Consider the following 24,351-nt stretch of genomic DNA (forward strand, 5'->3'; position numbering starts at 1 on the left):
TCATGGTTTAATTCCCGGTCAGGGCCCATGCCTGGGTTGCGGGCTCAGTCCCCAGTGTGGGGCATGCAGGAGACAGCCAATCAATAATTCTCTCTCATCATTGATATTTCTATCTCTCTATCCCTCTCCCTTATTCTCTGTAATCAATACCCCCACATCAGAGTTATTTAAACATAGTTTAATATAAAATGAAGTTAAAGCCATTCTTAGAACTACATCATATTTTGTCCCTAAGAATTATTTAGGATTGACAAGCAACTCTGTAATGGAATTATAATTTTAGTATGTTGGATTAAATCATTTCAACTAATTATTGAGCTGATTTAAGGGGTAGGGGGAGGCATTGACATTTGAGTTAATGTATGTACGAGTGCCAATAGAAACAGTTTGGGCTTAAAAGAGCTTTCATTCCACTGGAACATATGATTGCTTAGTTCATGAGGACCCCAGTATGTGGGAAGAAAAGAGCTTATTAATAAAGCAGGGAATATGATATTTTGGCAATTGCATTAGTATCAGGCAGTACTATTTTTATGGAATTATAAATAGACAAAACTTCAGGACACATTATTAGTAGGTGACTTCTAGTTGCAGAAGATGGTTAGTGTTCAAACTTTGACATTGGCCCACATGTTGTGGCAGAGAGACCAGATTTGTAATTTACATTGGATTTGTGCCCTCAGCTATTTCTAAATGTACCTTTCTCAGATTTTTCTCCAATAATATGCATAGATTTCTATTTATTGAGTGGCATACAAATGGATATGATCTTTCACAGTTTTAAAGTAATTATACATTCAAAGTCCTTTTTCATTTTTACTTTGATTCTGAGGTTTCTCTAAAAAAATAGTGTGATTTTTTTAAAAACAAAGTTAGAATCCAAATGAGTGTAATCTCTTTCCAAATACTACCCTGGAACTCTACAATAATTACTGCTAATGTTCACAGTACTTTTGGAATTCCTCTTAGAAGACTATCTTTACAACCTATAGCAATTCTTTGAAATATCACAGTGATGGCATTTTAAGATAAATCCTTTGAGGCTGATATTGATTCTTGAAAATAGAATAAGAACATTAATCCAAATCAATATTTGGATCATGTTCACAAAATTTTTGTCAAATATAGTATCACTAGTTATGAAAGAGGAAAGAAAATCACCAAGATAGAACTATGGAGCAAGGAAATGATTTTTTTCTTATATATAAAAATAAATTTCATTTATTTCTTTTTATTTATTGATTGACTTTTAGAGAAAGAGAAGAGGGGCAGAGAGAGGGAGGGAAGGAAAGAGGGAGAGAAAAAGAAAGAGAGAAACATTGATTTGTTGTTCCACTTATTTCTGCATTTATTGGTTGATTGTTGTAAGTGCCCTGACTGGGGATAGAACCTGCAACCTTGGCATATCTTGACAATGCTCTTAACAAACTGAATAACCCAGCCAGGGCTTTTTTTAATCTAAATTTATTGGGGTGACAGTTGTTAAAAAGATTATATAGGTGTCTGGTGTACATTTCTGTGCTATATGTTCTGTATATTGCATTTTGTGCCCATTACCCAGTCAAATCATCTTCCGTCACCTTATGTTTCACCCTCTTTACCCTTTACTACTCCCACCCACTTCCCTCTGCTAACCACCATACTGTAATCTGTGTCTATGAGTTTCAATTATATATCCCACATATGAGTGAAACATATGGTTCTTAGCTTTATCTGACCGACTTATTTCGCTTAGCATAAATGATTTTAAAAAAGTAGTTGAGCAGTTTTGCAGCATCATTGAATAAATGCATAGTCTGGATGTGAGCACGCTGAAGGATAACATTCATAGTCACTTGAATATATGAATCTTAACAAATTCCTCTGAAAAATATTCTGTATTTTTATAGTCTGAAATAACATAGAAGATATTTTCCTACATTAAAAAAAAGGTCTCGCCCTGACCGGTTTGGCTCAGTGGATAGAGTGTTGGCCTGCGGACTGAAAGGTCCTGGGTTTGGTTCCGGTCAAGGGCATGTACCTTGGTTGCGGGCACATCCCCAGTGGGAGGTGTGTAGGAGGCAGCTGATCGATGTTTCTCTCTCCTCGATGTTTCAAACTCTCTATCCCTCTCCCTTCTTCTCTGTAAAAAATCAATAAAATATATTTTTTTTTTAAAAAAAAAAAAAAAAAAAGGTCTCCTGGTACAAGTGGCCATTGTACTTGGCCTTTCTGGCTTTTCTCTAGGTGACAATGCTCATGCGTGTATCTGCTCCTGTAATCATGGTGTCATTTAACCTTCTTGGGCATTACTTGTTGCTAAATGGTCTCCAAGGACCTTTCGAGCTTTATGACTCTGATAATCTGCAGCAAAATAACATACAATTCTCTTTGCTGCTCAAAACTTGATCCCTTGTATTTTGTGGAAGTTGTTGGCTTTTAGAAATAAACAGTTTGATCTAGACTAAATTGAGAAGGAGACATAGACAGATTTAGTGATTCAGTCTGCAGAAGTAAATGACATCCATGATTGAGGTTGGGGATAAGATATTTACTGGAACATGCAATTGAGGAGACCTTTAATTCTCCATGGTAAGTTTGCAGATGGAGTTTATAAAAGCATTTTCTAAATTTCTGCGTCCTCTGTACGAAGGCATTCTGGGCATGAGAAATGGTGCAGATCAGAATACAATGGCATGTTGAAGCACAGATCAGACCTTTAGAGCCAAAGCTGCCCAGTGGATTTTAGCCTATACCCATGCTGCTCTCCACTCAGAGACCGGGATGCCATCTTCCCCCTCCCATATTCCCATCTCCTCACACTCCATCAGGTGGCCTCTGGACATAATTCTTAGAAAACCTTGCTTCACATTATTGTTATTATTGGTCTTCCTGTTAAAATGTAAACATAACATGTCATTTGTCTTTTTCCATATACTCTTTCACATACTTCATGCTTTCATACTTTATGTTTTATGTTTCAAACTCCCAATACTCCTCTCCCTCTGAAACCTTTCCACTATACCTTTGGAAACCTATTTCTGTATATTTATCTTCTTGCTTTGCTGAAGCATGGCTCACATTTAAGACCTTCACTTTTCACCCAGTGCTTTCAAATAATTTGTATTGGCCCACATAGTGTCTTAGGGTTGGGAGAGGAGATCAGTGTCTTCTCCCTTTGTTCCTTTCAGACTGTTAGTACTCCATTCTTATGTAAGTACCCTGCCCCCCAACACAGCTTTAATGTTTATGTCTCTTGGTGTTATCATGTCTCTATCTTCTCCCAATTTCTTAACTGCTCTCCCCTGTTTTAACCACTCTTGCCTATTTTCAAAGTCATGCTCTTCACCCACTTTAATTTCCACGTGGATGACCTTTCTTGTATGTTGGCCTTTCTTGTTTTTAAGATAATCATTTCTAATGGCGTTTTGTACCAAACCACTTTCGATGTCCACTCATGGCTGTATCATGGGCCTTATCTTTGCTTGCAGTTGCTCAAACTCTGATATACTAAAGTCATACATCTTAATGTCTCATGACATCTTCCTTTGCTTGCAGATCTCTAACGTTGCTCAAAAACGTCATATGGAAAGCTTGAGCTCCTGATCTTCCTTACCAAGCCTGGTTCTTCTCCTGAGGTTTCATGTTTTTTAATAGACCCTGTCCTCTACCAAGTTGCCAAGCTAGAAACTTGGAATTCATTCTTGATTTCTTTTTCCTCATCATCTGCTTCTCTTTACCTAATACTGTCTGTTCTGTCTCCTAATAATTCTTGAATCCATCTTCTCCTTCTCACCATTCTCTTTCAGATGCAGACCTGGAGTTTTGCAGCAGCCTCCTAAGGAAACTTCCTGCACCTAGTCCTGCTTCTCTAATCCATTCTTCACCCTGACCACACAGGATTGGTCTAAAATGCAAACTGTTTAATGTTATACTCTTAGGATCCAGTGCAAATCCCTGAACACAGATTAGAGGTCCTGCATATCTGGTTCTGTTTACCTCTCTAGACTTAATTCTTGTTTCTTTCCTGTCAAACATTGTGATTTAGTCATGTTTATATCAGTTCCTGGAATATGCATTGATTTAACTCTGAGCCTTTGAGGATGTTCCCTCAAGAAAAATTCTTTGTCTTCCTCTTAGTTTGGCAAACTCCTACTCACCTTTCAGGCTTCAGCTTTCTCTAGAAAGTTTATCTTAATCCCCTTAATTCTGGATAGGTGCTTCTTCTCTGAATTTTGGCATCCTGAATTTGCTCTATTAAAGTACTTATCCCACTGTATTATAATCCCTATTTACTATATTTGTCATAAGCTTTGTGAGAGCAGAAATGTGTCAACAGCACCTAGAACAATTCCTAATTCCTAGTAGGTACTTAGTTTATCATTTGCTTCCCAATGAGACTGTAAGCATTTTAAGGGCAAGATCCATGTTTCCTATTTGCTGCTCAATTATTTGACCTCCCTCAGACCTTAATTACATTATTAAGCATGAGTAATTTGGAATAAACTATCTCTAAGGTACCTGTCAGAACTAAAGTGCTCTATATCTTAAATGCTGCTTGGAGTCCTGTAAGTCATAAATCATAAACAAAACTAAACATTTTACTCTATCTTTTGGAGAAAATCAAAATGTTTTTGGTTGACTTGGTTAGAGTGAATTCTTGATAGTTTATAACCAAAGAAAAAGACTAACGTTTTCACCATTGTCTGCCTATATACTTTTTATAATAAAAATACCTAGTATATTGAATGCATACAAATGCTATCTTACTAGTTTTATGATAAAATCATAACTCCCTTATTTTATCAATGCAATGCTTTAATTTTTAAATATACTGTTTACTTTATTGACTTGACCATGATGCTGGTGTTCTATGGAAGCCTGATATATAGTAGTTTGAACACAGGTCCTGTGGGTCAATCCAGACCCTTCCACTTATTAGCAGTATGAACTCAACTATGGCTCTCAATCTCTCTGAGCTCCTGTATCTTCATCTGTAAAATGGATGAACAATACATGGCCTAATTGGGTTACTGAAGGAATTAAATGAGACAATCCCTATGAAATGTGGAGCACAGTGTCCAGCACTTAGTAAGTGCTACATATATTCATTAGTCACCATAATCAGATTTTTGCCTGATTTAACAGCCACAAGGGAAACATCTCTCCAGTTCTTACATGTTAATTTCATGGGTGCTATTTCTGTTACTTTTGAAAACCATTCACACCCACTGGTTTATGTGATATTTTGATCATGAAATAGTGGGTTCTTTTTGTAGTTATGTAGAATTGAATTGGCTCACTTCCTTGTGTTCCATTGCTCATAATTTCATAGTAACAAGGCTGGTTCAATCTGGAACAAAATACCCCTTACATGGCTGCCTTTTATTATATGATGCAAGATGCTTGTGTCACAAAATGAATTCAGAATGCCTGTCTCTAAATCTTTAGGAGAAATCAGAGTTAACTATAAGGTAGAGAAAAGTTGTGAATTTAAAACTGATATGCAATATTCTCCAAGGAATACTTTTAAAACAAACTTTTGTAAATGATAAGGTATCTGGTGCACCATTTTACTACCTATTCCTATGCTTTGCTTTCACTTAGAAAACAGTATAAGTTTATAGCCTGACCACATTGCGTCCTAAACACCAAAGGCAAATGACATTGAGGGGATTTCATCTTAACCACAGAGAAACTGTGACAAGGCCAGAACCACAGGATCAAGTAAGTGGTAGACCCAGGAATAGCACTGAGAAGGCTCTGATTCCTCCTCACATGCTGAAACCACAAGGTTCTACTGCTTTGGGACATAATGACAGACCAGCTAATGCTGCTCCACCACATGTACATGACACATTGGGGCCAACCATAGGAGGGCACTATCTGAAAGCAGGCTATCTGCTTCCTAAAGGCGGCGTGGAAACCAGACATAGGAAGGAGCCATTACAGGCACTGGATGATTATTGACCGATATTTGTGTTTGGGGTAACCAGTTGCTACCACAACGTTTGTTTCTCTGCTAAGATTGTAAAAAAAAACAACCACCACATAATAATTTATAACCAGGGAAAGGCCATTCTTAATAAAATTTTAGTAATTTTTAATAAAGCTAATAGCTAAAGAGTTTCCTAGAGTAGCATCACATATAAAAGAAGCATATGATTTGTTTGTTTCTTTTAAAAATTGACCTCATTCCCCCATTGTACTTTACAATTTTTGTTTCTTTTGACTTTAGTTGATTTCCATAGCACTGAAATGGTTGGTTTGAAGATTTGTTCTGCTATTTTTTTTCCTCTTTGGGGACCAGATTTGCCAACCTCCTCAATATGTCATGCCAGACGCAGCCTTATCCTTTGTTGCTATTTTATGTGGATAAAAATTGTTTTTACGTACATTTTACTGTCTTATATCATAGACCTTCTCTCTAGGGTTATTTTCTTTCTTCCTGAAATGCACCCTTTAGAAGATCCTTTAGTAAAAGTCCTTTAGCATTTATTTATCTAAAGATGTCTTGTTTCAACCTTACTCTTGAAGAATACATTTGCTACATATACTATTCTAGGATGACAATTACTTTCTTTTAGGCCTTTGAAAATATTTCACTGTCTATGGCTTCTATTGTTGCTATTAAATAATAAAATATGTCTAGTGATGATAGAGTATTCGTATGCCATCTTTGCATGGTGAGCACTTTATATGTATCACTTCATTTAACCCCGATAACAAATGTATAACAATATACCATTATTATTCTCATTTCTCCTGATGGAGGAATAGAGACACAGACCAGTTAGGATACAAAATAAGTAAGGAGGGCAAGATTTCACCCCAGGAGCTCTGACTCTAAAACCTAGGTTTTTAAACAACCACCATAGCCAAGCAAATACTTAAAGAGAATGAAATAATAATATTGTAATAACTATATATGGTGCCAAGTGGGTACTTGAAATATTGGGGGAACTACTTTGCAAAGTATATGATTGCCTAACCACTATGCTATACACCTCAAACTGATACAAAATATTTAAAATATATATATAAAAAATAGAATGAAAGATAAATAACATTATTAAATTATAAAGTTATTTAAAAACTTTAGTAATTACAACAGAGAGACATTTTTTTCTGGGTAGAAAGATTAGTAGACTAATCATCACTGTTAGACTGTCATTACCCCGCAGGGTCAACATGCTCTGCCTATTGCTCAGCTACAAGGTGAGAATAACAGTGCCACCTAGGTGGTTGTGAAGGATAAGTCACCACACACACACACGCACACACAAGTGAAAAAGTATTTGTTGTTATTAGCACAGAAACTAACCTGACTATATATCAGAATATAGTGTCTGATTACAGGTGATGAGAGAAAGGATGGACTATTAAATAAATGGTGCTGGTGTAGTTGTGTGAATTATATGGAAAATAGAAATTTTGATTTATCTTTCTGAAAAATCTACATCCCAATAGTAAAAAATAAAACCAGCTATAGAGCTTAATTATTGTCTAAATTTGTGATATCATTAGAATAAAATTTTGATTAACAGTTAAGATGCATGTAGAGAAGGCTGTAATAAGCAAACCATCAAAGGTATAAATTATAAATAAAAAGATAGAAAGACCTGATCACATTTAAAATTTCATGGTGGAGGAACTGAGCAAAAAAGAAGAATAAGAGAGCGGGAACTCATGGACATGGACAACAGTGTGATGATGGTTTTTGGAGGAAGGAGAGGGTGGAGGTAGAAGAGGCATAGAGGGGATAAATGGTGTTGGAAAAAAAAACCTTAAATTTCTTTTGTAAAAACAAACAGGAGCACTGTAAATGATTAATGGCACAATATACTACAGTAGGGAAATCTTCTGTCTGAAAGTTAATAATCTTAATTTGTAAAGAGCTCTTATGAAATAATAAAGAAAAGGATCATAAAATAGAAAAAATAACCAAATAACATACAGTCTTCCAGAAAGAATTATAAATAGACATGGGGAAAAAAATGTGTTTCACCAGTAATAAAAAAATACAAAAAATTATATACCAATTTTCACTGGTGAATTTAATGTGATTTAAAAAGATAGTTCATCAATAACAAATATAATAATACATTAATAACCACAATGGAAGGAAATAATTACAAAGTATTTTGTTGAATCCGAAGAAAGTGACCTCATCTGCATTGTGATAGCAAGATGTGGTGGTTTGAGACGGTCTTTGAAGTATAGGCATAATATAGACAAGAAGTGAGAGGTTTGGCAATGGGGTGGAGAAGGAACAATAAATAACCATAGTTGTGATTTTGTCATGACTAAGGAATGAGGTTTTAAAAACAGTCCTGAGAATTCTTGAATACAGGAAGGGACCAGTGGAGAAGGAGAAATGGAAGCTGTTAGTACAGAGATGTAAAGTTGAAGCAATAGGTCCATAGAAAGATTAGAAATAGGAAGTAGAGGTACTTCAGAAGTAGATGGAAAAAAAGAAATAAAAGTATAAAGATTTTTAAATGGAGAGGAAAGATAGGAAAGCTAAAATTGTTCTCTCTGGATAGCATTAATCTTAGTGAGGGAGTGACTGGTAAGAGATTGCTTGTGGGACTAGGAGAATAAAAAAAAGGTTTGTAAAAGCTGCTTTGGCATAATGGAGTGGACCAGTAGGCATTGAAAACAAATATTGCAAGTTAAGGTCCAGGCTGAGACTCCATAGCATGGAATTATGTGTCATCTAAGAGGAGTGAGGGGTTTATTCAGAATGAGGGAAAACTGTCTTTGGCATACAGAGGTGAAGCAAGATGCAATGAATTAGGAGGAAAGGAAGAACCAGAATGAAGATATGATGTACTGGAGGAAGAGTGGAAGAGATGGAAGACAGGACTAGGGACAGAGAGAAGAGTATTTTAGAATTTAAGATCTTGGCAATAAAACTTTTAGACCATTTGCTTCTTCCTCTTAATTCATATTTTATTAGCTGATCTTTGCTCATAAGGGAATGTTCTAATTATTTTTATTTGGATAAAAATTTTTACCATGAAAGTATTATTATTTTTTTAATTATATAAGTTTCAGGTGTACAACATTGTAATTTGACATCTGTATGTATTACAAAGTGATCACCTCCAAAAGTCCAGTGACCATCCATCACAGTGTACTTGCCACCCTTCACCCCTTTCACCCACATCCCAATCCCCTTCCCCTTTAGTAACCACCTGCCCTCCTCTTTTGTTATATCAAAATATCAATAGAGAAAAGCAGTTTTCAATTTGAAGATTTTGGCAATGTAAATGCATTTCGTCTCCTGAACAGATATGCTGATTTTGTTTTTATATTTTTAAGACTCCACATATGAGTGAAATCATATGGTATTTGTCTTTCTCTTTCTGACTTAGCATTATATCTTTAAGGTGTATCCATGTTGTCACAAATAGCAAGATTTTATTCTGTTGTATTCTGTTTTATCCCACTATATTTACATCACATCATCTTTATCCATTCCTCCATTGATGAGTACTTAGGTTGTCTAATTTCCATATCTTGGCTATTGTAAATAATGCTGCAATGAATATAGACGGTATATATCTTTTTAATTAGAGTTTTTCTATTCTTCAGATAAATATTCAGAAGTGGAATAACTGAATCATATGGTTGTTCTGTTCTTATATTTTTGAGGAGTCATGATACCATTTTTCTTAGTGGCTACATAAATTTACAATCCCACCAGCACAAGGCTTCTCTTTTCTTCACGTTTTCTACAGAACTCGCTGTTTTTTGTCTTTTTGATGATAGCCATTCCTACAAGTGTGAATGAAATCTCATTGTGGTTTTGGTTTGCCTTTTCCTAATAATTAGTGATGTTGAACATGTTTGTTTTCAATTGCCATTTCTTTTGAAGACCTAACGAACCATTGTAATATACTAGTTACAAAATGATAGTATATGTTTGTTTAACAGTTAACTGGTGGCTACTTTAGAGACCACTGCTAAGTAAATTGATAAGTGACTTTGAGACACTGATCTACAAAGCTTATGTTTGTAGCATCAAAGACACTATATCATTATGCATTCTATCTTCAAGTAAGGGTTATAGCACATTAAAATTAGCCAGTTTATATTTCCTTTCTGAATTCCTCCAGATGTTCACTTCTCATGAATAAATACTCAAAAAGAACTTTAATACAAAAATGAAGAAAACAAAGTTGAAATTATGCAGGATCTTATGAATAAAGGATCATACAAATAAAGGGTCAGACAAGTCAGTTAATTTCAGAAATAAAAATCCATCCTGTATACTTCAAAGCTCAAAACCTTTCAGTGTTTGGCCATGAATAGAGAGTAAAAACCAGAATCTTAGGCTAGAATGTTAAGGTTTCCAACATAAAATTCTGACCTTATCTTTCATTACACCCTATGTGTATAACCACATTATAGCCAAATGAGGTTTGACATCTTTGGAACAATTTTTTCCCCAACTTTCACCTTGATTCTTTTGCTTCTGCTATATACTCAGCTTGTAAAACCCCACATCTCAACTTTTGAAATCATAACTGTTCATTAAAACTCAGTTCATTTGTTACACAGTCTGTGACTCCAGCCAGAAATGATACCTGTTCTCTTGTCATCTATAATTCCTATGTATACCACTTTTACATTACTTTTCATGCTCTTCTTATTTATATAAAAATACTTTAGTTTTCACTAAATTTTAAATTCCCTGATGGTAGGGACCACATTTTTGTTATCTTTGTATTATTTCACAGTACCAATGTAATGCTTTTTCTGACGTAAGCATGCACTAAATATTTGCTGAACAGGCATTGGATGATACTAAGTAGCAAGGTAGAACCTTCAAAAAAATAATGTTTTTCCTTTTCTTTAGGCTACTTTTAAACTAGAGGCCTAGTGCATGAATTCGTGTACCAGTGGGGTTCCTCAGCATGGCCTGCAGGGATCCAGCCAAAACCAGCCCTCTGACATCCCCCAAGGGGTCTGGGATTGCGAGAGGGCAGTTCTCGGGTGACACACCCTGGAATTGGGCTCCCTCCTCTCTAGTTTTGGGTGAGTCACCCGAGCACCGCAGCTGCCAAGTCACCATAGTTCGGCAGCACCTGTGTTGAGCGTCTGCCCCCTGGTGGTCAGTGCATGTCATAGCTACTGGGCAGCTGGTTGAACGGTCGGCTGGTTGCTTAGGCTTTTATATATATATAAAATATATGCATGTATGTTATATATATATATTTATGTATATATGTTATATATTATTTCATTAACCTCTTCTAACATAAATGTTTTGTCCCATAGGTATGGCATGGATTGCCTTATTCAATTTGAAGATTTTGGCAATGTAAATGCATTTCGTCTCCTGAACAAATATCGAAACCAGTATTGCACATTCAACGATGATATTCAAGGTAATAAAATTTTCACTGCATGTGGGCAAGAATAGTATCTGCTAATGGTTGCCAGAGTGGAGGAGATTGGGGGAATGGGTGAAAAGAGTGAAAGAGTATAAGAGATACAAACTCCCAGTTATAAAAGAAATAAGACATGGTATTATAGTCAGTAATATCATAACTTTCTATGGTGACAGATGGTTACTAGACTTATTGTGGTGACCACATTATAAGGTATATAATGTGGAATCACTATGTTGTACACCTGAAACTAATATAATATAAGAAAGAAAGAAAAAGAAAGAGAGAAAGAAAGAAAGAAAGAAAGAAAGAAAGAAAGAAAGAAAGAAAAAGAAAGAGAGAAAGAAAGAAAGAAAGAAAGAGAAAAGGAAGGAAGGAAGGAAGGAAGGAAGGAAGGAAGGAAGGAAGGAAGGAAAAGAAAAGAAAAGAAAGAAAGAAAGGAAGAAAGGAAGGAAGGAAGGAAGGAAGGAAGGAAGGAAGGAAGGAAGGAAGGAAGAAAGGAAGGAAGAAAGGAAAGAAAGAAAGGAAGGAAGGAAGGAAGGAAGGAAGGAAGGAAGGAAGGAAGGAAGGAAGGAAGGAAAAGAAAGGAAAGAAAGAAAGAAAGAGAAAGAAAGAAAGAACCAAACAAACAAACAAACATAGGGAACTAATATAATATTGTATGCCAATTATATGCTATTTATTTATTTATTTTTATTATTTTTTTCAAAGGAGTTTTTATTTTTTTAAATATATTTTTATTGATTTTTTACAGAGAGGAAGGGAGAGGGATAGATAGACAGAAACATCGATGAGAGAGAAACATCAACCAGCTGCCTCCTGCACACCTCCCACTGGGGATGTGCCTATAACCAAGGTATATGCCCTTGACCGGAATCGAACCTGAGAACCCTCAGTCCGCAGGCCGACGCTCTATCCACCGAGCCAAACCGGTTTTGTCTATGCTATTTTTTTTTTTAAAGAATATCTACTGAATGCCAGGAATTATGCTTGATGACTTCATATATTATTTCTTATTTACTCTCTTATACTTTATTTGAAAAAAGTATCCTGTGACACTAGAATGTACCATTTCATCCATGAGCTAGAGAATGAGCTCCCCAAAATCTGATAAAATCCCATGATTACAGCTAACAAGAAAGCAAAACGAGCCCTAACCGGTTTGGCTCAGTGGATAGAGCGTCGACCTGCGGACTCAAGGGTCCCGGGTTCAATTTGGTCAAGGGCATGTACCTTGGTTGCGGGTACATCCCCAGTGGGGGGTGTGCAGGAGGCAGCTGGTCGATGTTTCTTTCTCATCGATGTTTCTGACTCTCTATCCCTCTCCCTTTCTCTCTGTAAAAAATCAATAAAATATATTTTTTTAAAAAAGCAAAACGAAAATATATTGTTAATTGTTTAAAAATAAGACCGCATATACTTTTCTCTTTAGCTACTATCTGAATCAGCCACAGTTTCTAAGCTTCATCCCAATAAAAGCTGCCTTTATGTATAGTGCATTGATTTTTACTATTTGTTTTTTGATAGAGTGTATTTCCTGGGCTACCTGCTTTTGCCTGTGTTCTCTATGTTTGTTTGTTTGTTTGTTTGTTTGTTTGTTTCTTTCTTTCTTCTTTCTTTCTTTCTTTCTTTCTTTCTTTCTTTCTTTCTTTTTCTTTCTTTCTTTCTTCTTCCTTTTCTTTCCCTTCCTTCCTTCCTTCCTTCCTTCCTTCCTTCCTTCCTTCCTTCCTTTTTCTCTTTCTTTCTTTCTTTCTTCTTTCTTTCTTTCTTTCTTTCTTTCTTTCTTCTTTCTTTTTCTTCTTTTCTTTCTTTTTCTTCCTTTCTTTTTCTTCCCCTCCCTTCCTCCCTCCCTTCCTCCCCTCCCTCCCTCCCTCCCTCCCTCCCTCCCTCCCTCCCTCCCTCCCTCCCTCCCTCCCTTCCTTCCTCCTTCCTTCCTTCCTTCTTCCTTCCTTCCTTCCTTCCTTCCTTCCTTCCTTCCTTCCTTCTTCCCCTGAAAGACAGCCCTAGAAAGAATGCTGAAAGTGATTTGATTAGGCTAGTGGGAGGTAGTTTGATAATTTTTTAAAAAATATTTCTTATTGATTTCAAAGAGGAAGGGAGAGAGAAAGATAAAAATATCAGTGATGAGAGAGAATCATTGATCAGCTACCTCCTGCACACCCCTCTGCTGGGGACCTGGTAAACCCAGGCACGTGCCCAGACCAGGAATCTAGGTCAACACTCAACCACTGAGTTCAACCTCTTAGCCTTGTGGGCTGGGATGTGATTGTTGTTTTGTGAGCACTTTCACACCCTTAACAACATTAGCACTCTTGATGGCCTTTATGTTTCAAAATTATGCTAATTTTCGATTTCTGCCAGCAACAAAAGCATTCTCTTCTTTGTTGCCTGAGAGACACTTTTTGTCAAGCTGAGGTGTCAGCAAGAAAGGGTTGTCAAGTCGAAAGCCTAAATTTTATTCCCCAACCCAGACCTTTTTACTGTGAACAACTTGGTCGACAACCAAACTGTAACTGTTTGAGATGGGAGACTGTACTAGTTATTTGGAGAAATTCAGAAAGGAAATATAAGCCGTCTAATTTTAATGACTGTAATCCTTGCCTGAAGATATAATGTAAAATGATAAAGTGTCTTTGATGCTACAAATGTAAGCTTTATAGATCAGTGTCTCAAAGTCACTTATCAATTCACTTTGCAGTAGTCTCTAAAACAGCCATCAGTTAACTGTTGAACAAACCTATACTGTCCTTTTAAACATATTCTATATCTTTTAACTTGTGGGTCCCACAGAAATGTCCATATAGAAGTTAAAGACCAGTATTACATAATTTTGAATCCTATAGAATTAATAGGCATCAAAGTTCAGTTTAAGAAGAAGAATGCTAAATCCCAATCATCAAACAAAATGAACAGTTAGGAATTGGGGTCAGAATTCCTGTCAACTAAGGTAAAGAATTTAGAGGTCAAGGCCTGGCCTGCATCACAATTAAAGTCAGGAGCCCAGGAAATCTGAGACAGGGCCACGCCAGGGCCAAGAGCACTGCCTGTGGAGATTCCCTGAGGGGCTGCCTCAGAATATTCTCTGCTGCAGGCCAGCCATGGAGGCATTCCATACTGTTTATTCATCCCCACTATCTGCCCTAAAATGTAATCTACATCCATTTTGTCTACCTATTGTCACATAGGAGTTTTAGAATATAACTGCCTTAGCTTCAAAATGAATGATTTGAGAAAAATAGATCTCATCTCTGACAAAAGAAAACTTGTAGCCACTTATTAGTTTTCTGACTAGAAATGAACAAACCATTTTTCCATACCAAATAGTGTCCTTAGTGACACATTTCCCACATATGTTTCTATTTTACCTTTTTAACCTTATGTTTTTACCATTTTGCCCACAAATGTAATACTTTCCCCACTGTGGGCATGGGAATTGCCTTCCAGTGCCAACAAAAAGAATTATGTAACTATTACAGCCTCACCATGTAAATAAATGTTTTTACACTGAACCCATGGGGAATTTTTTAAAACAGATGTGTGATTTAAAGATATTATTTTATGAAAATATTTGATTTTTTAAAATATTTAAAATTCTACTATATTAGTGATCTAACATAATCATAAATGATAGAGATTTTGGTTCAAAATGTATTTAGTCCTTAATGCATTCTAATTATAAATTATTTTTAACTGAAAAAAATATGCGAGCTAAATCTATTAAGCATTTAATTATATAACCTTCAGACCATCAAATTTTAGCAAATTCACCCAAAGAGTTGGTCTTATTCTCTTGTCATTTTAAAATCAGCTATAAAAAGAGATTTTTCTTCTCATAGTAGCCTCTTTGGCTCCTAGTTTGATTGTTGGGATTTTTAAATTCCACAGAAATTATTTTTCCAGTTTCTCTTCTGGTACTTGCTGGTATTAGCTTTCTGCCAGTGTTCTTTGAGCCACAGTCCAGAGACCCTCTCCAACATAGCATTTGGTATGTTGCCTAATCTTATACCAAATGCGTTGATAATTGAAAAGATAAAAGTCAGAAACGGTCAAACAGACATTTCATAAAAGAATGAATATATTGGCTGGAAAATGCATTTTAAAGTTTAACTACACCACTAAGTTTTAAAAAGCATATTAAACAGCAAATGAGAAACTGCTTTTCTCTATCAAGCAGACAAAGGTTTTTATCATTCCAACTGTTAATAATGTTTTAAAGAAAATGAGCATTCTCATTCACTGAAGGTGGAAATATAAATTGGTAGAACTCCTGGAGAGGCAACACGTGTCAAAAACCTTGAAAACGTGCAGATCTTTGACCCAATAATTCTATTTTTAGCAACTTATCCTGAGCAATAAAAATGCAAAACAAATGTACAAAGATATTTATTTATTTTAAATATTTATTTATTTTTAAAATTGAGATATAATTGACATGGAATATTGAATTGGTTTTAGTTGTACAACATAATGATTTGATATATATACATACTGCAAAATGATTACCACAATAGGTTTAATTAATTAACATCCATCACTTCACATAGTTACAATTTTTTTGTGTGATGAGAACATTTATTCTCTTAGCAACTTTCAAATATGTCATACAGTATTGTTAATCATAGTCACCATGTTGTATATTATACCCCTAGGACTTATTTGTCATATAACTGGAGGTTTGTACCTTTTGACTCCTTTCACCCATTTTGTTCACCCCTCACCCCCAGCCTCTAGCAACCACCAATCTGTTCTCTGTATCCCTGATTTTGGGTTTTTGTTTTAGAATCAACATATAAGTGAGATCATACAGTATTTGTCTTTTTCTGCCTGACTTATTTCAGTTAGCATAATGCTCTCAAGGTTCATCCCTGTTGTTACAATGTAGGATTTCCTTCTCTTTTTTTGGCTGAATAATATTCCATTGTCACATATCACATTGTCCTTATCTATTCATCCAGCGGTGGACACTTAGGTTGTGTCCATGTCTTGGAAATTGTAAGTAATGCTGCAGTGAACAAGGGGGTGGCAGTTATTTTTTTTGAGATAGTAACTTCATTTTCTTCAGGTAAATATCCAGAAGTGGAATTGCTGGATTATATGGTAGTTCTATTGTTAATTTTTCAAGAAACTTTCATACTCTTTTCCATAGTGGCTCCACAAATTTACATTTACACCAACACTTCCCAAGGGTTCTCTTTTCTCCACACCCATGCCACTATTGGTTATCTCTAGCCATTCTTACAGTGTGAGGTGATATCTCATTGTGATTTTTATTCACATTTCCTTGATGATCAGTGATGTCGAGCATGTTCATAAACCTATTGGCTATTAGTATGTTTTCTTTGGAAAAAATGCCTATTATGTATATTTATTGTAATGTTATTTTCTGTAAGAAATTAGAATCATCTACATATTCAGAAATAGAGTTTTGGTTAAATAGGTTATCATATATCTATACTATGAAATATTGTAACTATAAAATATTTTAAAATACATTATTGACATGGTAAGATAGTCATATTTTTAAGTGATGAAAATATGTTAAAATAGTAAGCATGGCATGAGATATTTTTTATCATTAAAAAGTTTTTGAATTTGCATATATTAACTATAGAAAACAATTATAAGAATATACATCAAAGATTTAAATGAGCTTCTAATTTGTCTACATACTACCAGCCTCGAAACTCTCAAATCAATTCCCTCCATTGCTCTCTGAATTTAGAATCTTTCAGCAACCATCTGTTACCTATAATAAATCATAACATACAGTCCTATACATATCTATAGCTACTATGATTTTGTAGTAGAAGGCACTGTATGATCTCATCCTGATACTTCACTAACCTCATATCACTTTACATTCCAATAAGCTGTGTTTGCTTCAGCAACACTGTAATACCTACAGTGTCACATATGTTCTGTGTTTCCTCTCCTTTTACATTTTGGGAGGCTCAGTATACAAATGGAGCTCGTATTGTAGGTCTTTACCATAAGGTGACTTGATTGAGCCATTTCCTTAATGAATCCTTATCAGTCTGGTGTGGGGTTTTTCTCTTAACACTGCTCAGATTCCACAGAAATTATTTTTCCAATTTCTCTTCTGATACTTGCTGGTATTAGCTTTCTGCCAGTGTTCTTTGAGCCACATAGGAGACGACTGGGGGTCTCCATATTGAGTATGCAAACTTTCATTTAATCTTCTGTTTACAACTATGGCATCATTGCACCCAGTTATTCCTCGTGTCTAACAATTACTCCTGGTGTCGTACAGTCCAGAGACCCTCTCTAGAAAATAAGCTTTTAGTTTTTTCTAAGTCTCCATAGTGTGGGAAGGCCAATGGTCTGCTAGAAGGAGAGGGAAGTGAATCTGGCGTCTGACTACTTCTTAGATTTTTGACTAGCCTCCTGTTTTTAGTCTCTTTTTCATCCCCACTTCCAGAGGTACTTGGTGCCTCCTATATCTAGGCCTTTGAGACTTTTGCCATATCAGTCTGATTGCTTCTTGGAATTCCCCATGACTGGCCAGGAATTCAGCTTTTCAAGTCTGCTGTGTCAGTTGCCATTTGCCCATCTGCCTTCCAGCTTCTAAATGTGATTGCTATCCTCTTCTCCTGGTCTCTTTGGTTAAAAATAAAAACCTTCTTTCTATTGGTTTAGTAGAGTTTGTTGGGGAGAAGGAAAACTATGCTATATGTTCAGTCTCTCATTTTTCACACTTATCCCTCCTTCCATGCCTTGCTCATGCTCTACTGTATAGTTTATTCTGCCACCTGAGGTGCTGGACCTCTCACATTAACCCTTCAGTGCACTGCTCAGGTGGTATGTTCTCTAAATGCCATGGCCTGTGCCTAAACAAATTCACACCTCCTTCCCCTGTTCTAATCCTTGTACTTTGCCTGATCTATGTAATAGTACATGAGGATTACAATTATTAGATTACATGTCAGTCTCCTTTAGTGGTTATATATAGTAATTATAATCAGATGATTAAATTATTGTTTTAGTAGAGGTCATACTTTGATAAAAGATAGGAGTGACATTTAATAACCATAGCAAAAGCACAGCATAACTACCTGTGACTTATTTTAATGTTAAAGTCATATTATATACAAATACAAATGGAAGTTTATAAAATTTTAAGAAGATTGAATCTCTTTAGTAGCTTACTAACAATGTTAAATATTGAGTGTTCTTTACAAACAGTGATAGTGCAAAGATAGACAGTAGCCTCTCTTTCTCTGATTGACTGAAAGTTTAGTTGTCAATTTCAAAACCAAAGTTATTTTGGAATAATTTATTGTAAGAATTCAAATAATTCTGAAATATCAACGTACCACATTTACTCTTTGATTGCAATGAAATTGCAATCAAGGTTGTACCAGGAGGTCAGACCAACCCATGTATATGAATCATATTCAAGTATCTTTTTGGTAGTGCTAAATATCTTTCTGACTTTATTCTTTTAAAAAATATATTTTTTACTGATTTTTAGAGAAAGAGGGATAGAGAGATAGAAACATTGATGAGAGAGGAACATCATCATCGATTGGCTGCCTCCTGCATGCCCCCTAATGGGGATCAAGCCCACAACCTGGGCATGTGCCCTGACTGGGAATCAAACCTCTGACTTCTTGTTCCTGGGTCTATACGCAACTGCTGAACCACACCAGCTGGGCTCTGACTTTATTTAATTCTGTGAAGAGAAGTGTTTGATTATGTCCTCAGGAAATATTATAGAATATGCATTTAAGTATAAGGCTCTGATGATACCCAGTATAGACAGAAACTTATTTTTGCTTTAATTGGGAAATGTGTGAACTTAAAGCATTTTGAATTAAAAATACAGACTGATCTAGCATAACCATATAAAAATAAGTAACCACTTTATAGATAAGACCTTTTGGAATATTTTATTGTCTATTCTTAAATGTGCAGTTCTACTTAAAATCAAAACAATAATATAAATACAGAGATTGCTGATGACACCATCATGTTGAATTTTCAACTGGTTAAGTCTTGTGGTGCTGGTAGAATCTGTAGAAACCCTTAAAATTATAAAATATCAGAGTTAGAAGGGAATGTAGAGCCCCTCAAATCCAAATTTCTGGCTAATTTACTTCCAAAGAGCCTGAAATAGGAATAGCTTGAGGTACTATTCGTGAATAAGTACTTATCTAGTGACTAGATATACTTCTCTAACTAAAATTATTTTTTTCATGGATTTAATAGTTGTGGTGAATATATGTAGATGTATGAGACAAATACCATCCTAATACTGTCATGGTATTTTTCATACATAGATCAGCTGCGTATTTAAACAGCCTTTCATTTTAAATAATCTATAGAAAAGTGGCCTTTGCATAAAGTATGACTTGCCACAGATCATAATTTATTGCATTGGTGATTCCAAATTGCAAGCATTTTATTTGTGTGATCCACATTATGTTCCAAAATAAAAAACATACAAGAGAGAGTCTTCAATAATTATTATTTATTGTGATCCTATTTATGACCACAAAATTCTGTAGGAAAGAAACAATCAAAAGATTTAAAAGAACAAATATGCTGGTGGTGAAATGTTTAATGTGTTTTGGTACTTGACATACATAACACTTCATAATTGTCATTCATCAGACCTATTCTAATCTGTTATTGTTTGTTTTTAACCAATGAGTGTGTTTACAGTTTAACTAGGCTTTATCTAGAATCATTACTGTAGAGCAGGGGTCCTCAAACTTTTTAAACAGGGGGCCAGTTCACTGTCCCTCAGACCGTTGGAGGGCCGGACTATAGTTTAAAAAAAAACTAGGCGGCTGCTAAGCAACAGGCAGCGGCGGCAAAAACACCCAGACCGGATAAATGTTTTCGGCGGGCCGCAGTTTGAGGACCCCTGCTTTAGAGGAGTGAAATGTAGACACAGCTGGAACATACTGCAAGAAGCTGCACAGATTTATTTCAGACATGAGCCATAAAGAGGTTGAGCTATGTAATTATGCTCAAAGCAAAAGAACTGTTCTATGATCTGTGAAAGCTTATATGGCAAATAAAATTAGAACTGGTGAAGTTTCTATGACCATGCAGAAAACTCAGTTTTAATTCTAAATAAATTTTACATTAATTTTCTCTAGCACCTTTAGGATTCACCAGTGATTATAGGTAGGAAGCCAATTAGAGAATGCTGCAACATCTGATCTTAAAATTGATTAAAAATATTTTTATTAATTTCATAGAGGAAGGGAGGGGGAGAGAGAGATAGAAACATCAGTAATGAGAGAGAATCATTGATCGGCTGCCTCCTGCACACCCACTACTGGGGATCGAGCCCACAACCTGGGCATGTGCCCTTGTCCAGAATCAAACCCGGGGCCCTTCAGTCCACAGGCCAGCGCTCTATCCACTGAGTCAAACCAGCTAGGGCTAAAATTGATATTAACTGTTAATTTTCAAATTGAAAATTAAAACATTAAATTCCAAATATATCATAAACATCATTACCAACACCATTATCAATAAGCGCTTACTGTATGCCCACTCTGGGTAGAGGGGATCAGTAATAGATTTTAGAGCCCTAAGAGTAATTAGGTAGAAGAATCTAATAACACTTAGTATTCTTTTATCTCATATAGTAAAACTGTTTTACAGATAAGGAAACAGATGTACAAAATAATTTTTCTAAAGTAATTCAGCTAGTAAACAGGTTGAGGTGGAATACACATAAGAATCCAAATCCCACGCTCTTATTTATTGCATCACCAAATTAAGTCACAGAATCTTCTTTTCAGAGTTTCACAAATATATTAAAATATTGATGTCAATTGCCTGAGACTTTCACCTCATATGCAAGGATGGAATCTGACAACCACAGGTTCCCTCTTTGTACCATTTAAACTGTTGTATGATGATTTCAAGATGTGAATAAAGATTGGAGGCTCAGACATTGGCAGGGTCTGTTTGAGGATTGATTACTCAAGGACATTTGTTACTTCTTTTAGGAACAGCATCTGTTGCAGTCGCAGGTATCCTTGCAGCTCTTCGAATAACCAAGAACAAACTGTCTGATCAAACAATACTATTCCAAGGAGCTGGAGAGGTACCTGCCTTATAGAATACTTACGTTCTCCTAAACTAATGAACATAGAAATCATTTTAAATATTCATTAACTTGAAATTTGAGGTATTCTTTCAAATTTCTAGTATATTGTAAATATAGGTTTTATTGAAAGAGTCACAATTTTACATTCATTTTGAGGCCTATTAATTTTTCATAGGAGGCTTTAGCGGTATAGAGATATTTTTCAGTTTTACAGTGATAAGTTTATCAGATGTTGCCATAGGTTTTTATAATGCATATTTAAGGTGCCATGCAATAACAAAAGTTTCAAATGTATGCTTATGTAGAAAAGCCTTTAAGAAATAGTTAAGGTGTGCTACCTGATGTTAACTTTTATATCCTCCAGTGTCATAAAAGTTTTCTTAATTTCACTCACAACTCAATGTTTACACATATAACTATATCCAAGTTTTTAAGAAAAAGGTATTTGAGAGACTCATTGTTCATTACAACTGTTCTCACAAAAAAAAGCCAAAATATCTTATACTTTTGGAAGGAGATAGCAGCAAGACAGAATTATTCTGTTTTCTGTTATCTTTTTCTATAAATTTGTCATTTGAAAGAAAACTAGACGCTAGCAATAATAATCCACCCGCAAAATAGAAATTAAAATGTTAGTTGAGTTGAGCTTCTTGTGAGAAAACTACCAAAATCTGTTCAGAATTATAGAATGTAATAAACAGAGAAATGCTTTGTGGCTGCACCATATATATTTTAAGAAGCTTTAAATTTACAAATTTAATAAGATTATGGGTAAATACATTACACTGGTAGAAATTGTGTATATTATGTTGGTTTTGATTTTACTTGTTCTTAAAACAAATATACAAATCTAGAACTTAGGTGCCAAGATATAGATGTGAAATATTCAGAATCTAAATCACAAATTTGTTTTCACATTGAAATAAAAATTAAGGCAAATAAGAGTTCATTAACATTTGAGTTTTTTATTTCTGTGGATTGTACCATGCTATACTTCATTTTAGTAAACTTCTTTTGAATTTCCAAAGGATTTTGTTGAGTGGCACAGGCCAGCTTTTGACAATCAGTAGGACAGAAGTATTCATGGCTGGATGACTCAAAACTGTCACTCAGTTGTCCCTGATAAGGTTTTGGAAATTTCACAGATTATGACAGAGTCTATCAAATACCAAAGAAGTTCATTCCTTTAATCTTGCAAGAAAATTCACAGTGCTTTTTTGGTCCAAATTAAGAGGGTAAATAAATGCGTGGGAACACAGATTCTCTGTGTTTCATTTTATTGCCTAATTGGTTAAGTTCCCATCCGAATGACCTGGCTTCCTTCTTCAAATTCAGTTAGAGGAGCTTGAACCCAACAAGAAACAATACACAGTCCCATAAGCAAGGCTGACTAGTTCATTATTTTAAATTCAATATTTTCTTATTGGCGTGAATCTTAATTGTATTAACATGATTAAGGATACTGATAATCAAGGATATTACTGGTTTATTTGTGGCTAAATAGGAAGCTACATAATAGTGGTTCTGTTGTGATAAGAATGAATAATTGTCGTTCATTTTAACCCAAATGTGACAAAAATACTTTGCTCCCAGTACAAATGAATAGCTCTTTAGGCCAACAGACAGGGCCATTTTGCACTTCCTTATTAACAAGAACAAAATGCAGTGAAATGTAACCTGGTAAGATATAATGTGGAACAACTTAAAAATTTTTTGTTTTTATAACCTTTTCTCAGGCTGCCTTAGGGATTGCAAACCTGATTGTAATGGCCATGGAGAAAGAAGGTTTACCAAAGGAGAAAGCCATAAAAAAGATATGGATGGTTGACTCTAAAGGATTGATAGTTAAGGTAAGAATTTATCATTTTAACCAGAAGAAAAATCTATCTGCCATTCTGGATGCCCATCCCAAAGACTACTACTATTTTCATTTATGCCACCCCCAACACTGTGTTAAAAGAGTAGCCCTTATATATGAATGACCATGTCGTACAGCAATACTGATACTCTTCTGAATAAAGAAGAAAAATACGGCTCAGCTAGAGAATCTGTCAGGGAAGTGATGTGAATAGGCTCTGCAGGTCAGTCCACTTGAATGAGGTAAGTTTCTAGGTGAGGCAATTTGATACTGATACAGATGAAACTCCTAGGTATAACTCCTTTTATTAAAGGCTATCTGTCTAATTGCATACTAGATAGAAAGAAAGGAGGAAAAAATAAATAGCTACTCTTTTACCTGCTGCTTTCTCTCAACCAAATTCTTAGTGTTTGAATGGGAATTCCTGTGGAGGGCTTTAATAAACGGCCTGTTTTAACGTTAACTTACTTGAGGTTCAGTTTCCCTAGCTTTAATAGAGATATAGTCCCACTTCATAGGGTCATGGTAGAAGTAAATAAAACTAGGTAAGTAACCATGTTGCTGCAAAGTTGTAAGACATCATTCATTATTACTTCTACCATTTGGGCACATCAATCATACTTTCTTAAACTACTGGAAAAAAACAATGTAAATCCCATTTCCACATGAAGATGAATTTTAAAAATAAACATAAGCGGTGTATTTGGTAATTTAATATATAAGCAAATGTGAATGTGTACAAACTTTCTGGAAAACTGTTTTATATGTATCATGAGCTTTTAAAAGTTCATGCTTCTGATCTAATAATTTCCATTCTTTTTCTAAATATGTTTTTAGAGGAAGGGAGAGGGAGAGAGGGATAGTAACATCAATGATCAGAGAGAATCATTGATTGGCTGCCTCCTGCACGCCCTCCACTGGGGATTGAGCCTGTAACCCAGGCATGTGCCCTAACTATGACCTCCTGTTCATGGGTAGATGCTCAACCACTGAGTAACACTGGCCAGGCCAATAATTTC

The 24,351-nt window shown here is 35.4% G+C and overlaps 1 protein-coding gene across 2 annotated transcripts in view; it reads left to right on the forward strand.

Moving 5' to 3' along the window:
• ME1 (malic enzyme 1) overlaps positions 1-24,351 on the forward strand; it is a 151,407-nt gene that overhangs the window by 94,449 nt on the left and 32,607 nt on the right. For both annotated transcript variants that reach the window (XM_036316862.1, XM_036316861.1), the window contains exons 7-9: positions 11,269-11,378; positions 21,374-21,471; positions 23,211-23,324. In XM_036316862.1, coding sequence (XP_036172755.1) covers positions 11,269-11,378; positions 21,374-21,471; positions 23,211-23,324 — 322 coding nt within the window. The remainder of the gene's footprint in view (positions 1-11,268; positions 11,379-21,373; positions 21,472-23,210; positions 23,325-24,351) is intronic.

This window comes from Myotis myotis, unplaced genomic scaffold, assembly GCF_014108235.1.
Source record: "Myotis myotis isolate mMyoMyo1 unplaced genomic scaffold, mMyoMyo1.p scaffold_m19_p_7, whole genome shotgun sequence".
In the NCBI taxonomy this organism is placed as follows: Eukaryota; Metazoa; Chordata; class Mammalia; order Chiroptera; family Vespertilionidae; genus Myotis; species Myotis myotis.